The 15,412-nt window shown below is 61.3% G+C and overlaps 1 protein-coding gene across 2 annotated transcripts in view; it reads left to right on the top strand.

Annotated features, from left to right (window-relative positions):
* Positions 1–201: 201 nt before the first annotated feature.
* The window catches only part of CARD10 (caspase recruitment domain family member 10), a 24,734-nt gene continuing 9,523 nt past the window's right edge, over positions 202–15,412 (top strand). For both annotated transcript variants that reach the window (XM_049626292.1, XM_049626291.1), the window contains exons 1-11: positions 202–448; positions 1,370–1,507; positions 3,028–3,353; positions 7,393–7,590; positions 8,500–8,655; positions 9,511–9,636; positions 10,708–10,899; positions 12,120–12,254; positions 12,603–12,718; positions 13,292–13,320; positions 13,785–13,908. In XM_049626292.1, the coding sequence (XP_049482249.1) occupies positions 214–448; positions 1,370–1,507; positions 3,028–3,353; positions 7,393–7,590; positions 8,500–8,655; positions 9,511–9,636; positions 10,708–10,899; positions 12,120–12,254; positions 12,603–12,718; positions 13,292–13,320; positions 13,785–13,908 (1,775 nt within the window). In that variant the 5' untranslated portion in view covers positions 202–213. The remainder of the gene's footprint in view (positions 449–1,369; positions 1,508–3,027; positions 3,354–7,392; positions 7,591–8,499; positions 8,656–9,510; positions 9,637–10,707; positions 10,900–12,119; positions 12,255–12,602; positions 12,719–13,291; positions 13,321–13,784; positions 13,909–15,412) is intronic.

Raw genomic sequence — 15,412 nt, 5'->3', positions numbered from 1 at the left:
GAGGACGAGGCCCGGCGGAGCCGCCGCCCGAGCGCGGAGCCGGGAGCCCGAGGCGGCCGCGGCGTGCGGGGTGAGTCCCGGGGGCGCGGGGCGGGCGGGCCGGGCGCCGGCGACGCCCCCGAGGCGGGGATCGGCCGGCGCACCCCGGCCCGTGGGCGACCCTGCTGATCGGCCCCCTCGCGCCTCCGGCCCGCAGACCCCGAGGACGCGGCCATGCCGGGCGGGGCCGAGGCTGGCGAGGCGGAGGACGAGGCCGGGGCCGGCTCGGGGTCCGAGGCGGAGGAGGACGCTCTGTGGGAGCGGATCGAGGGCGTCCGGCACCGGCTGACCCGCGCCCTCAACCCGGCCAAGCTGACGCCGTATCTGCGCCAGTGCCGGGTCATCGACGAGCAGGACGAGGAGGAGGTGCTGAGCACCTACCGCTTCCCGTGCCGCGTCAACCGCACCGGTGAGCCGCGGGGGGCGCGTGGGGTCGGGCCTCTCCGCCGGGGCTGACTGTCCTCCGAGCGCGGCGCACGGAGCCTTGGAGCCGGAGGCCAGGGGTTCTGGTGCCCCCCCCTCCCCCCCCATCCCGCCTCCGCCTGAACCACCATCACGACCCAGCGGATCTTTGGTGCCCAGACGGGCATCTGGGTTTTGTCTGCCTTGCAGTTGCCTCCCGCTTCCTGGGCCCACTCTGGAGCAGGGAACTTGGATTGTGGTTGTCAGCCGCAGTCTAGATCTGGGACCTAGTGGATGGACGCGGCATCTTTCTTGTGCCCTTTGATCTCTTGGGTTCTCTCTGCCCTCTCCTGCCCGTGTGCCACGCATTCCTTGGAGGGTTATTTCGCCCTAAGTGCTCAAGACCCGTCACAGCTTTGTGAGGGTGCCCTCTCCCGCAGGGTTGTGTCCTTGAACCAGAGCTGGCAAAGGGATGAGGGTCCAATGGTGGCATTTCAGGCCTTGGCCGGTGGGAGAAATACAGTGTATTACTTTGCGTTTGGGGAGGGAGGGGACTCCTCTGTGCCATTGAAAAGGCAGGGAGGGTTCGCTGGCCCTGTATCTGTGTGTGTGGGGGTGGGGTGGGGGGTGGAGTGGGGGTAGGCGGGGGGGGGGGGGGGGGGGGGGGGGGGGGGGGGGGGGTTGGGAAGCTGTTGCAGCACAGGTACCCCGGCGGGAGGGTCCTGGCTTTCCTGGCTGTGGCAGACAGGCTCTCCCCACCGATGTGTCGAGACAGGCCCCTGTGTGTGTCACTGACTCAAAAATCTGGGGAAATAAAAAGTCTGGGGAACGTGGGCCCTGGAGCATTGGGGAGGGAAAGGGGAGGAAGTGGCTAGGCACTGGGGAAAGTCCTGACCTTGACCCCTGGGTATCCCCTGCCACTCCCCAGGGCGCCTGATGGACATCTTGCGCTGCCGCGGCAAGAGGGGATATGAGGCCTTTCTGGAAGCCTTGGAGTTCTACTACCCCGAGCACTTCACGCTGCTCACGGGCCGGGAACCTGCCCAGCGCTGCTCCATGATCCTCGGTGAGTGAGTCCACAACAGGTGCTGGTGCCTCGGACACCAGTACAGAGTTTCCTTACTCCATCCCTGTCGGGAGGCACTCTCATTATTCCTGTTGAACAGATGGGGAAACTGAGGCATGGGGCGACCTGAAGCAGTTTGCCCAAGTTGGGATTCAAATCCGTTTAGTCTGAACTCAAAGCCTGAATACTTTTATTTTTTTGAGAGAGACAGGGTGCGAGTGGGGAAGGGTCAGAGAGAGAGGGAGAGAGAGGGAGAGGGAGAGAGAGGGAATCCCAAGCAGGCTCTGTGCAGTCAGTGCACGGAGCCTGACACGGGACTTGAGCTCCTGAAACCATCGGATTGTGACCTGAGCCGAAGTTGGATGCTTGACTGACTGAGCCACCCGGGTGCCCCCGGGAGCGTCTTTTCTGTGTGCACGTTTGTGCAAACGGGTGTCTCAGGAGGAGAGGATCTGGGAAGGAAAATTTCTCAGAGACTCCGATGTATTTTAAGTGTTAAATCAATGTTCATCCCGCCACCAGTGTATGAGTGCACGTTTTGCTCTAGTGTCACGAATCCTGGGGAATCATGTAAAAACACTCTGGCCAATTCTGATCTGTCAGAAATAATACCTTATTATGTTAAACTTGTACTTCATTGAGACATGTAGTTCACAGCTTACTAGTTAGTAAACCTTGGGCAGATGACTTGACCTTTCTGTGCTTTGGTGTTTTTGTCTTTATTTTATTTTATTATTTTTTTTAATGTTTATTTATTTTTGAGACAGAGAAAGAGAGAGCATGAGCAGGGGAGGGTCAGAGAGAGGGAGATGCAGAATCGGAAGCAGGCTCCAGGCTCCGAGCTGTCCGCACAGAGCCCGACGCGGGGCTCGAACTCACGGAGTGTGAGATCGTGACCTGAGCCGAAGTCGGATGCTTAACCGACTGAGCCACCCAGGCGCCCCAGTGTTTTTGTCTTTAAAGTGGATGTAATAGCAGTACCTACCTCATGATGTTGTCATGTAGTTAACTAAATTAATTTCTTTAGCACAAAGAATGAAGCTAAATGTTAGTAGCTGTTACTGTCACCATTATGATTATTATTGCTGGTGAGTTGGAGCATATTTTCCTTTGTTTATGAACCGATTTTGTTTTGGAACTTGCCTCTTAATAGTTGTCCCTCATGTATTTGTTTGCTTTTTCTTATTGATTTGTAGGAGCTCTTTATATATCGTGGCTCCCAGTTCTCTGTTATATTTGTTATACTTTCTCCCGTTCTGCTCTCTGTCTTTTAACTTCCTTGTTACATCTTTCACTGTACAGATCTTCAACAGACTTTTGTACGGACTTGTCCAATTTCTCTTTCCTAGGATCTAGATTCTGTACCTTCTTCAGGAAGGCCTTCTCCACTCCAAAATTAGCAAACTACATGCCCGAATTTCCACCTAGTGCTTTTGTGGTTTGGGTTTTTCTGTGCAGGCTGCCATCCCGCTGGATTTTTATCTGCTCGCCCTGACTTTTCTCTCCCCCGTCCCTGGCAGATGAGGAGGGGCCCGAGGGCCTGACCCAGTTCCTGATGACGGAGGTGCGACGGCTGCGGGAGGCTCGCAAGAGCCAGCTGCAGCGGGAACAGCAATTGCAAGCTCGGGGTCGGATGCTGGAGGAGGAGCGCGCAGGACTGGAGCAGCGGCTGCGGGAGCAACAGCAGGCACAGGAGCGCTGCCAGCGGCTGCGGGAGGACTGGGAGGCGGGCAGCCTGGAGCTGCTGCGGCTCAAGGACGAGAACTACATGATCGCCATGCGCCTGGCACAGCTCAGCGAGGAGAAGAACTCAGCCGTGCTGCGCAGCCGTGACTTGCAGCTGGCGGTAGGCCCTGGGGAGGTGGGCAGGGTAGAGGGGGGAAGGGGCAACCTTTGCAAAACAGTGACGGCACTGCGGTACCCAGCGTGTGTCCCCGAGCCACCGTGTGCCAGCCGTCGGACAACGGGGCAGGTCCCTCCACCGTCCTGTGCCTCCGTTTTCTCATCTGCGTCACGGGGATGTCGGTAGCGAGCGCTTCTTTCATTGGGTCATGGTGGTGGCTCTCAACCAGGGGTGATTTTGCCCTCCCCTGGAAACGTGTGGCTGCGTCCGGAAACGTTTTTGGTTGTCGCGACGAGGAGTGTGTTAGTGGAGCCCCGGGACGCTGCTAACCAGGACGGCCCCCACACCCGAGAATTATCTAGCCCCAGATATCAAGTGCCAAGGTGAAGAAGCCTTGGTTAATGACGGTTCCGTGAGTTGAAGACCCAGGGTTCTAGACACATTGAGTGCCTGGTGCTGTTGGTGTTCCAACCCGTGTCGTCATCAGTCGCTGATGGCATATGAAGCGCTGCTCTGCGCCACGCAGTTTACACGCGTCGCGTCACGTGACCCCGCTGCGCGCGATTTCATTTTGAAACATACACACTGAGGCTTGGCACGTGGAGGCCCTTGCTCAAGGTCACCAAGCCCGGAAGCGGCACAGCCCGGCTTTGCACGGGTCCGCCTGGCACCGGGGCTGGCCTCCGGCCCCTAATGCTCTGCTTGCTGCCTGCTCCCGTCCAGGTGAGAGCTCACCAGTCCCCCCTGAGCGGCGGGTGAGGGGGCTGAGACACCAAGCCTCGCTTTCTTGCTTCCTTCCTGGGGCTTAGCGAAGGGGGTAAAGCCGGTGTTTTATTGCTTCAGGGAGTTGTCCAGAGGACTTCCTGAGTTCGTGCTCGTGGAGGCTTTAACAGGTGCCAACAGCACACGGTTCACTCTCTCCCAACAGTCCTATACGAGGTTCCCTGGGGTGGGTTCTGACTGTGTGATTTGAAGCCCCCCGATCTGTGAGCCTCAGCTGTCGCCGTGATGCTGCAGGTGGTGGGTACCCGGGGACGGAGGGTGGCAGGTGGGAGGTGCCGGTGCCTTATTGCACCAGAGCCCGTGGCCGTGCATGCTCGTGGGTGGACGTTTGGGGAAGAGAATCCTGATCAGAGGCATCGAGGCCACAGGTTGAAAGGCAGCCAGGCCCGCTTAAGGGTGCAGGTGGCCGATGGGAGGGTGTGAGGTGAGGTGGCTGGGAGGCGGTCGTCTGAGGGTCTGCTTGGTGTTTAGCACGAGATGGGCCAGCTGAGGCCTCTGACTGTCGGCAGATTGACGAAAGGCTAGCACTTGCAAGGCGCCCCCGGTTGCCTTATCCTGGCGGGAGGTCACGGACAACGATGCCCTAGGAGTGGTTTGGCACCTCCAGTCTCCGGGCTCAGTCCTCAGCGTTGGCCCTGTACCAACTCCCTTACTTTTTCAGTTAACTCTCTTGGGACAGGGTGGGGGGCACGCCGCTCTTGTCCCCGTTTCTGGATGAGGAAACTGAGGCACGGAGAGGCTGGCTGGAGCATTTCCCAGGATCCGAGGAGTGAAGAGGGTGGCCTAGGCTCCCCCCACGCTTCACTGTGTCTGCTTCCTCTGACATGGATGTGGGGTTTGCTGTGAGGTTTTCCTAGAAGAAAGTTCTGCTTCTCAGAGAGGAAAGTGTGACGGCCACCGGTCCAGCAGCGTCAGGAGGGGCGTGGCCTGTGTCACCGTTGGGTTGGGTCCCCTGAAGTGGCAGACGTGTGCCTGCGACTGGGGCGGGGGGGGGGGGACGTCCTGTGTGTGCACAGCTGTCTGGGATCCCCTGGGGTGCGGTAGAGGGTTGGAGAAGAGGTTCAGTCCGTGTTATCTGCACGTTGGCTGGCCCCCTGGGGGGGGGGGGGCAGGTAATCTGCCACTTGCCAGATAGGGACTGCTTTTCCCTAGTTTAGGGGCCAGAGGGTCAGGGCTGAATTCCGATGAACAGATAAGATTTTCTTTAGACGTAGCTACCGTACATTTGCCTGAACTTTCTGGAGCTTTTCTGCCCCAGAATTAACAGAGGTGTTGCAGGTGGAAACAAACAGAACAGCTGAAGGTGCCTGTCTTGGCTGCTTGGGTCGCCTCCCCCTCCCTCCCCCCTCCCGGGGCAGGTGTGTGGCGGCCGGGATTTACTACTGTGTTTTATAAGGTGCAAATTTAATGAGCTGTTATTTCTGAACAACATCAACTTAAGGACCGAACACTGTAATTTTGTGCTAAGTGAGTTTGTACACCGGGATTAAATGTATCCCTGCTTCCTGGTGCTCGGGGAGGGGGTGGGGGGGGAGACTCCCCAGGGCCCCGTCCTCTGAGCTCATCAGGGGCGCCTGCTGGCCGCGGGTCAGGCCGGAGGCTGCGGTGTGTGGCCGCAGTTCGCTGGAGAGGGTGTGACCACACTTGGCCCTTGGAACTAGCTGTCTTTCTCTGGCGGTTCACAAAGCGTGTTTTGTGAGGGGAAAGGAATGTGAGAGTCATGAATTTCTTTCTGAGTCCTTTGTGGAGGAGGAGTACAGCTGCTTGACCCGGCATCCAGACCCTCATGGGGTGTGTGTGTGTGTGTGTGTGTGTGTGTCTGGGGGGGGGGGGGGGGCATTGCCTGGGGGGGGGGGGGGGGGGGGGGGGGGGGGGCTGCAAGCCATTTTCCAAGCTAGGCTGGGGCACTCCCGGGGCACCAGACGTTGACACGCCTACGCGGGGGACCAGAGGTCATCGTGCCCTTACCCCAACAGTGACTTCCTTTTGCGGCTTGCCACCTGCTGCTGCTCTTGTCACCGTCCAGACGCCTCAGACCCCACGTGGAAAGGAGCTCTGGCCAAGTGCACCGATAATCCAGCAGGCTGCCCATGCAGCCCTCTCTGCCGGGCCACCACTCGGCCGTCCGCCGCCCACCCCGGGCCGGCTTCTGGCTGCACACACTAAACTGGTGGCAGGTTGGGGCTCCAGGATTTTACTTAAAGCTGTGAAGACAGCCACTGTCACACCCCTGGCAGCTCTGGAGGCAGCCTCTGGTGGTTTGAAGGCCTCTACCCACCTACGGTCTTGTTGAATTCTTTTTTTTTTAATGGTTTTTTTTTTTTTGAACTTTTTAAAAATGTATTTACTTTTAAGAGAGAGAGAGAGCGCGAGCATGGGCAGAGCAGAGAGGGAGACACAGAATCTGAAGCAGGCTCCAGGTTCTGAGCTGTCAGCACAGAGCCTGACGCGGGGCTCGAACCCACAACGGTGAGATCGTGATCTGAGCCGAAGTTGGGCGCTTAACCTACTGAGCCACCCAGGCGTCCCATGAATGTTTTAAATTTACTTTGAGAGGGAGAGAAAGAGAGAGCGAAGAGCGTGCGTGTGCCACACACACACAGAGACACACGCGGGGCTGTGCCAGTGGGGCAGGGGCAGAGAGAGGGAGAGAGAATCCCGAGCAGGCTCCACGCTGTCAGCAGGGTCCGATGCGGGGCTCAAACTCAAGAACCGTGAGATCGTGACCTAAACTGAAATCAAGATCATGACTTAAACTGAGCCAGCCAGGTGCCTCCCCCCCCCCTGCCCGCCCCTCCCCCCCCCCCCCCCCCGCCCCCCGTCTTTGTGGAGTTTTACAGTGACTTTGGGAGGTAGGATGTGGAACAGGGGGATCAAAGGGGCCCATCTTACTGGTGAGGAGATTGAGGCACTGAGAGGGGCCACGACTTGCCCAGGTCATGCTGGGATAGAGGCAGCGCCGGGCCTGGACCATGGCTCCCCCGATTGCTGGCGTGGCCCTCCTCCTCCGTCGTGCTGGCACTGGGCTGAATTGCCTGTGCTCTGTGTCCCAGCTGTGGGGCAGACGAGCCGGATGGAGGACACCCACCCGAAAGTCCTGGCAGCAGATTCCCCGGGGACAGCCCAGCCCAGCCCCAGCTGCTCAGGGAACCCCAGAGGCACCAGGAGTCAAGAGAGCAGAGCCTCTCCCCATGGCCTTGCCGGTGGCCCCTCCCTGGGCCTTGTCCCTCCTTGGGCTGACCCATATCTTGGGCCCCAGGTGGATCAGCTCAAGCTCAAGGTGAGCCGGCTGGAGGAGGAGTGCACCCTATTGCGGAGGGCCAGGGGGCCGCTCCCCGGGTCCGAGGACAAGGAGAAGGACAAGGAGCCAGACGGTGTGGACCTGGTCTCGGAGCTGCGCGCGGAGAACCAGCGACTGACGGCGTCGCTCCAGGAGCTCCAGGAGGGTCTGCCGCAGGTGTGAGGGGGGGTGAGGGGGAGGGGGGGGGGGGGTCAGACCGCCTGCCGCTCACCCATCCTCCTGAGACCTGGAGAACGAGGATTCTAGAACCAGAGGCGGAACCCCGGCTAGCCTCTTGTCTCCAGCTCTGAGCGGAGGGCTCTCAGCGCTGGGCCCTCCCCGCGTGTTTGGTCTGGGGCCCGTGGGTGACCCCAGGAGGTCTCCGAACTCCCTGAAACGGTGCACCTGATTTTGCGTGTGAACGTTTTTCTGGGGAGAGGCCCCCAGCTTTCCTCAGATTTGTAGAGGAGCCCGTGACCCTGGAAAGATTCAGACCCCTGAGGTCTGGATGGCCCTGGGGCTGGCTTGGGTGGCCCCCGGCCAGTCAGCAGGCCTATTGCCTGGCCGGTGCTCCACACAGGAAGTGGGGGATGGGAGCCAGGACTCCCACAGGGTCGGGGTGCCCAGCTGGGGTGTGGCTCTGTGGGCTGGATCTCGGGCCCGTGGGCCACCTGCCTGGGCCAGGCTCAGCCCCCGTGAAGAACCAGTGTCAGAGAGGTGGGGCCAGGCTTTGGAAAAGGCACCCATCTGCTGCCCTGGGCGGTCTGGCCGGGGGGCCGGAGCGAGAGCGAGCGGGCCTGGTTCTTGTTTAGGAATAAGATCCGGGCCAACTTGGGCAGGCACGTCCTCATTCACTTCATTTCCACCCCAGATGTTCCCTCGAGGGTGCGGGGCTGTGGGCCACACCTCCTGCACAGACTGGGACAGGGAGGTCCAGAGAGGTCAAGGCCCGTGGCCACGGTGGCAGAGCTAGTGGGGCGGGCCTGAGGGGGCGGGGGCGAGGGCTGTGTGTCCCCCTCCCTCCTGCCACAGTCAAGGTGGGCCCTGGGCCGGAGGTTGAGGCGGCCTCTGAACTATGACCCTCAGGAGGCCAGCAGGCTGGGGGCCCCAGGCTCGGAGCGCATCCTCCTGGACATCCTGGAGCATGACTGGCGGGAGGCACAGGACAGCAGGCAGGAGCTGTGTCAGAAGCTGCACGCCGTACAGGGGGAGCTGCAGTGGGCCGAGGAGCTGCGGGACAAGGTAGCGTCTGCCTCACGCCCTACCCTACCCCTGCCTGGTCCCTGCCGCGTTCCCGCTTCCTCCTTGCTCACAGACCGGCTCCTGGGGAGAGCAGGGGGGAGGGCGGGCATCACCTTCTCTGACATCTACTGTGCGCCAGGTGCCTACCGGGCTAAGAAAGGCGCACTCGTCTGTTCTCAAATACTGAGGTCGTTAGCGAACAGAACAAAGGCTTCGGCTCCTGCGGAGGCTAAATCCTAGCAGGGGAGACCAACAGCACTCTGCTTACACGAGTCTGTTACTTCACGTAGCAGAGGGTGATAAGTGCTGTGCATGAAGGAGAGCAGCAGGGGGAGGGGGCAGATTGCAGTTTAAATGGGGAGGCAGAGGGGCGCCTCGGTGGCTCAGTCGGTTGAGCGTCCGACTTCGGCTCAGGTCACGATCTCACAGTTTGAGGGTTCGAGCCCCGCGTCAGGCTCTGTGCTGATGGCTCAGAGCCTGGAGCCTGCTTCGGATTCTCTCTCTCTCTCTCTCTCTCTCTCTCTCTCTCTCTGCTCCTCCCCGACTCACGCTCTATCTCAAAAATAAATAAACATTAAAAAAAAAAAAAAAGATAAATGGGGAGGCCGAGGTTGGCTGGGAAGGTACCATTGTTATGGTCGCCCCCGTTTTACAGGTTGGGCAACAGAGGCCCGGGGTGGTGAAGTCGGTCGGTGGCCCAGGCCACTCAGCCAAGGGAGGTGGGGCGCTTGTTATTGAGGCTCAGGCCTCTCTCCCTGGACCTGCCGGGCACCTGCTGGTGAGCTTGCCCCGGGGGGCCCCAGGCCTGTGGTCTGAGCTGGGCACACCCCGCCCTGCCCCCTCCCGGCCCCGCAGTACTTGCAGGAGATGGAGGACCTGAGGCTGAAGCACCGCGCGCTGCAGAAGGACTGTGATCTGTACAAGCACCGCATGGCCACTGTCCTGGCCCAGCTGGAGGAGGTGGAAAAGGAGCGCGACCAGGTGAGGGCGGCCACCGCTGCTCCCACCCGGGAGACAGGGGGAGTGGGCGGGGCCAGAACCGTAGCCGGAGACTTCCGCCCGGCCCGGAGCGCTGATTGGTTTAGGAGGGGCGAGTGGGCCGAGGTACCGGAAGCACTCAGATAGGCCAACCTTCCCCCCCCCCCCATCCCGCACCCCCCAACACACCTGCCTCACCCCAGCTCCTGGTCGAGGAGAGGGGGTCCCGGCACCCATCGCCTCCGGAGCCCTTGTTCCCTTCACGTCGAGGGCAAGGCCTACACAGGGCGGTGCTTGCTAATATTTGCCGGTGAAGGAAATTCACCGAAGTTGTGGCTCGCGGGCCCTGGGTGCCATGGCCTTCACCTCCTGAGGCCACAGGGTGAGCTATTTCCTCCAGGTCACCGGCCCTCCTTGTACGGGGCTCCCCGCGCAGGGGGGAAGGGCGGGAGGTGCTGCCGTTGCACCAAGTTCGAATCCTACTAGAGGAGTGGAAGTCTACGTGTTAGAATGGGCCTCGGGGCCCCCTGCTGGGTCGGGGGAAGGTGCAGGTGACCCAGGTGGTCCGGAGGAGGGGGGGGGGGACCCAGGAATCTGCACCATCTCTGGCTCCCGCTCCTTTTGAGACATTGGGTGGCAGGTCCCGGTCATGGCCCAGCTCCCAGGGACCCTGGTCTTCCTGGTGGGGAAAAGCGCTTTGGGTGGAGTGGGCTGGGTTTGAACCCTGGTTCCCCTGGGAGCTGGGATGCTGTGAGTAAAGGCCGAGGCACACAGGACGTTTCCCAGAAGAGGCTTCCGTTGCTCTTGGGAAACAGTAAGAGCCTGGACCTGACTCTGGATCCCAGCTCTGTGTCCGCTGGCCGGGCTGTCTGTAAAATGAGGACAAAGAGAATCTCCACCGTGGAAAGCTGGTGCAAAGATTGAGCGGGCGGCCTGATACTTAGCACAGGGCCCGGCGCCCAGGAAGCGCTTGATAAACGTTAGCGGCTGGTCTTGTGCCGGCCCTGCCCGAGAGGGCAGGACGGTTGGGTCAGGGCGGCCCCTGCACCCTCCCTCTCTGGCCGCTCTCCCCAGGCCATCCAGAGCCGTGACCGGATCCAGCTGCAGTACTCACAGAGCCTCATCGAGAAGGACCAGTACCGCAAGCAGGTGCGGGGCCTGGAGGCCGAGCGCGACGAGCTGCTGACCGCGCTCACCAGCCTGGAGGGTGCCAAGGCCCTGCTGGAGGCGCAGCTGCAGCGGGTCCAGGGGGGCTCCTGCCTCAAGGTGAGCAGGGGGCGGGAGCACGAGAGTTCCGGTGGGAATGCTGGGATCCTGGCAGGAGCTCTTGGCCGGGGCTGGGAACAAGCAGGACCTGGTGGGAGACCTCGGTCTGGGGGGTGGGACCCCCTGGGATCCCTCAGCTGGGCTTGGGAAGATGCAGGTTCCAGGAGGCAATGTGTGGGTCCTGGCTGGAGCCCTCGCCCTGGGTCAAGAGCATGCCGGTCTTGGAGGGAGCTCTCGGGCAGGACGGAGAATATGCAGGCCTGGTGGAACTTTCGACTGGGGTGGGTGTGGGTCGGTGCGTCAGGGGACAGGAAAGGGTCTCCGAGTTTCTGGGGTTGCTCCTGGGACACTAGGAATAGTTTGAAGTTAAAAAAAAAAAAAAAAAAGAAAAGAAAAGAAAAGAAAAAAGAAGGGTTTCGAGTTTGCTTTTGGATATTCTTGGAGAAGCCCGGCTGCATGAGGCCCGAAGGCCGCTCAGAGAGACCAGCTAGTTCAATTCCCTCACTGTATAGTCAGAGAGTGTCAGGGGCTTGCCCAAGTTCATACAGCCAGCCAGCACCCCTTGTCAACCAGATAGGAGTCCTTGGACCTCTGTTAGGAGCTCTGCCTTTTCCTCTCTTGGGTTTGCTTGAAGATGATCCCTTGGCCAAGCATTTGATGCATGGAGCCTGGAGGAATAGAACAAAGGAAGCATGAATCTGTCATTTGTCACTTTTTAAGATCCTCAGTGGCTTTTTTGCTCTTAGGCAAAGACCAGACCCCTTATCAGGCCCTGGAGGCCTGAAGGCTGGGCCCTTTCCTACCTCTAGCCTTGTTCTCTGGGTCACAGTCTTTTAATTCCTGGACTGTGTCACAGTCCTGCCTCAGGGCCTTTGCACATACCATTCCAGCTGCCTAGACCATCCTCCCCAACTTTATCTGCTTAACACCTACTTATCGTTGAGTCCTCAGCTCAAACCACACTTTCTCTGGAGAGTGCTCTGATGCCCCCAGGCTGGGTGGGCCCTTGGGAGTGCCTTCCCCACACTAGGCACCTTCCTTCCCTGGTCTCTTGGCAGTTTGGGGTTATTTCCTTAATCTGCCTGTGTGTTTATGGTCGGTCTCTGCTGGGCTGTGAGCTCCATGAGAGCAGGGATCCAGCCGTCTCATTCTCTGCCGGGTCCCCGGTGCTGGCCCTTGCCCTGCACCGCTCACCTCCTCCCTCCCCCTTCTGTTGCCAGGCTTGTGCCTCTTCCCATTCCCTGTGCTCCAACCTGAGCAGTACCTGGAGCCTCAGCGAGTTCCCCCCGCTGCTGGGAGGCCCGGAAGCAGCTGGGGAAGCAGCCGTCATGGGGGGATCTGAGCCCCACACCTCGGTAAGACACCCGCCCTCCCTGAGCGTGTCGGGGGTGGGGTGCGGATGCTGACAGCATTCGTGTAATGTCATTACCGACCTGTGGGTGCTTTCCAGTTCGCCGACAGTCCCATTTCTCATGTGAGGACACCGAGGCCCATGAAGGCCAAGTCCCCTACTTAAGCTCGCCCAGAGCCAGCTCCGCGCTAGGCCTGGGTGCCAGGAGCCACGGGATCCCCACTGTACTCGTGCAGAGCCCACGCCTCCACCCCGGGCCCTACTTGTCATCTGGGGAACGGGCACAAAGTAGGTGCGTTGAGGTGGGGGAGCCGGATCGGAGGTGACCCAGGCCCTGTCGTGGCGTTGGCAGGAGGAGGCCACAGATAGCGAGAAGGAGATCAATCGGCTCTCCATCCTGCCCTTCCCCCCGAGCGCCGGTTCCATCCTCCGCCGGCAGCGTGAGGAGGACCCCGCACCCCCTAAGAGGTAAGCAGGATGGGGAGGCAGCAGTAGAGGCTCAGGGAGATGCTGTTGCCGTTTCTGAAAACAGCCACGTCCCAGAATCCCTAGCGCCAGCACCAGCATCGGAGCTAGGTGGGCACCTCCCCTTACCGCCTTTAAATGGCCGGGGCTCCGGGGACCCCGGTCCGCAGAGTCATGGCCATGACTCAGGTCGGGGGCGGGGGGGGGGGTGATGAAGTCACAGTCTGGTATGGGAGCAGACGTGGGAGCCACGAATGACAGAGGCAGAAAGCAGGGGTGAGATGAGGGGTGAGAAGTCCAGGGAGGCTTCCAGGAGGGGGTGGCGTTCAGGGACAGGCCAGGGCATGCTAGGGGGAGGGGCGTGGGGCAGAGGTCGGACCGTTAGCTTCTCGCCCTGTGAGTTTAGGGGAGCTGGTTGGCCCAAGTGCCCACTGCCTGGGACCCCTGCCTTGGCTGTAGCCTACCTGTGCTTGGGGGCGGCAGGACCTCTTGGTGGCCAGGCGGCAGGGGAGGAGGGACGGGGGCAGAATGCCCCCTGTGCCTCAGCTCCTGCCTCCCCTGCCCTCCTCCCCCCAGGTCCTTCAGCAGTATGTCGGACATCACAGGTAACGGCCCTCGGGGACTCCGTGGGGAGGGCTCATTGCCGGGGTGGCTTTTTAGCCCACCTGAGGTCTGTGCTGCCTGCTCTGCCCTTCCCTGCGCCCCCCTTCCTGAGGCCCCCCACCCCGTGCCCTGACCGGGCGGGGCGGCTGTGCCCCGGAGGCCCCTGGGGAGTTGGGCCACGCCGCTCACCTGTTGCCCAGGCCTGCTCCTCTCTCCTGGGCCTGGCTTCACTGTACCGGCTCCTCAGTCCCGGCCCTCCCTCCAACCCCTCCCAGGGAACCGAAGGGTCACCTTGGCCCCGGCCCAGCCCCGAGCCCAGTGGGTGCAGTGTGTTCCTGGGGTGTCAAACCTGCCAAGGTCCTGGGAAGGCCCTGGGCTCGAGCACCTCGCCCCCTTCTCACGGGCCCCGGCTTGCCCTGGTTGCTTGGTCTGGAGCCCCGGAACCTCCTCCTTTCTCCCCACCCAGGGAGTGTGACGCTTAAGCCCTGGTCTCCTGGTCTCTCCTCGTCCTCGTCCTCTGATAGCGTGTGGCCTTTTGGGAAGTCGGATGGCCTCCTGGCCAGAGGCTGTGGCCTGGATCTCCTCAACAGGTACTGCGGCTGCCTGGGGTGGTAGAGCTGGGCCAGGCAAGGCTGGGTGGGGGTGGCGTCAGACCCCTGGAGCAGGGTGAGGGGGTGGGAGGGATCAGTAGCTCAGCTTTAGCCTCAGGCAACCGTAGAATATTCGGGCTTGTAGACACCTGGGATTCAAATCCTGTCACTGCTGCTTATCGTCTGGGTGACGGGCTGGTCACTTCCCCTCGCGGCGCCTCCGTATTTCCTCATCTGCTGAAGGTGGTCAGTGATCTCTTCCGCGTGGGGGTGTTTGGGGGTTCAGGACTCGTGTCAGTAAAGCACCCTGCTTTGCCAGCTGTTAAGTAGGTGCTCAGTAAATGGTAGTCGTTACTTGTACCCCCCTCTGCTTGCCGTCCCCCCGGCGCTGAGCCCCCAGCAGGACCGAGCCTCCCGGCAAGGCTTCGCGCTGTGGGTGGGGTGGGAGCCCCGCCGCTGCCGCCGGGCTGGCCACGAGCCCGTGACAGGAGTCGTGAAGCAGACGGGCCCAGCATGCGTTGCGGTTCTGTCAGTGTTGGTCGTCGAGTGACCTCCCCGGTCGGGCTCGCGGATGGGTCCCAGGAGGGCGGGCGATAGGTGAGTCGAGAATGTGCACTTCGAACTCCAGATAGGGAGGGCAGCTGGGTGAGTGGGGAAGAGCAGAGGGCAGAGGCTGTCCAGGGATGGCCCGGAGCTTGGCGGTGACTGGAGCCGGAGGGGGAGGGGGCCAGGGCGGGCTTCATGAGTCAGGCTGGCCGTGTGAGTCAGGCGGGAGACTGTGGACTTCGGCTTGTGCCCGCTGGGAAACATAGCAAGATGTGGCTGTTACTAAACGCGAGGCCGCGGCCGCTGGCTGCCTCACAGCGTTCTCTCCGTCCTGGGAGGCGGGTGTTATGATTATATCCCTGTTTTATAGAGGAGAGAGCTGAGGCTCAGAGAGGTTGAGCTACTTGCCTGAGGTCACACAGCTGGAAAGTGCCAGGGCTGAGACCCACAGTGACCTCAGCAGGTTTGCGTTTGGGGAAGGGGCCTGGGGAGCACTGAATGTCAACAGCCGCAACGCGGGGGTGCTGGATACAGAGGGCAGATCACCCGAGAAATAGGGGCAGAGCAGGACCAGGGGCCTGAAGCAGCTTGACCGGGCCCAGGTCCAGGCCCCTGCCCCCACTCTAGCCCTCCGGCAGCGGGGCCAGCATGACATTGTTTCTCCCGGTGCAGGACGTGCTTCTAGGGGAAGGGGTGGAGGCGCCTCCCTTCCTGCCTGCCTTGGCCCTTCCTCCAGCTCGGTTCAGCCTGCAGCAGGGGTCCTGGCTGCTGTCCAGGGGGCACCGGAGCAGGAGGTTCTGGCCCCGTCCCTGCCCCCCCCCTCCATGTGATCATGGGGCCACCTCTGCAGTTCCTGGGGAGGAGGGAGCTGAAGGGAGGACACGCACCGGGGCGGGGGCAGGGACGGGGGACTGAGACAGCAAGATGTGGACAGATGCGGGGGGGGGGGGGGGGGGGG

This window comes from Panthera uncia, chromosome B4 (genome assembly GCF_023721935.1).
Source record: "Panthera uncia isolate 11264 chromosome B4, Puncia_PCG_1.0, whole genome shotgun sequence".
Lineage (NCBI taxonomy): Eukaryota > Metazoa > Chordata > Mammalia > Carnivora > Felidae > Panthera > Panthera uncia.
This window is presented reverse-complemented; position numbering and strand designations above follow the sequence as displayed.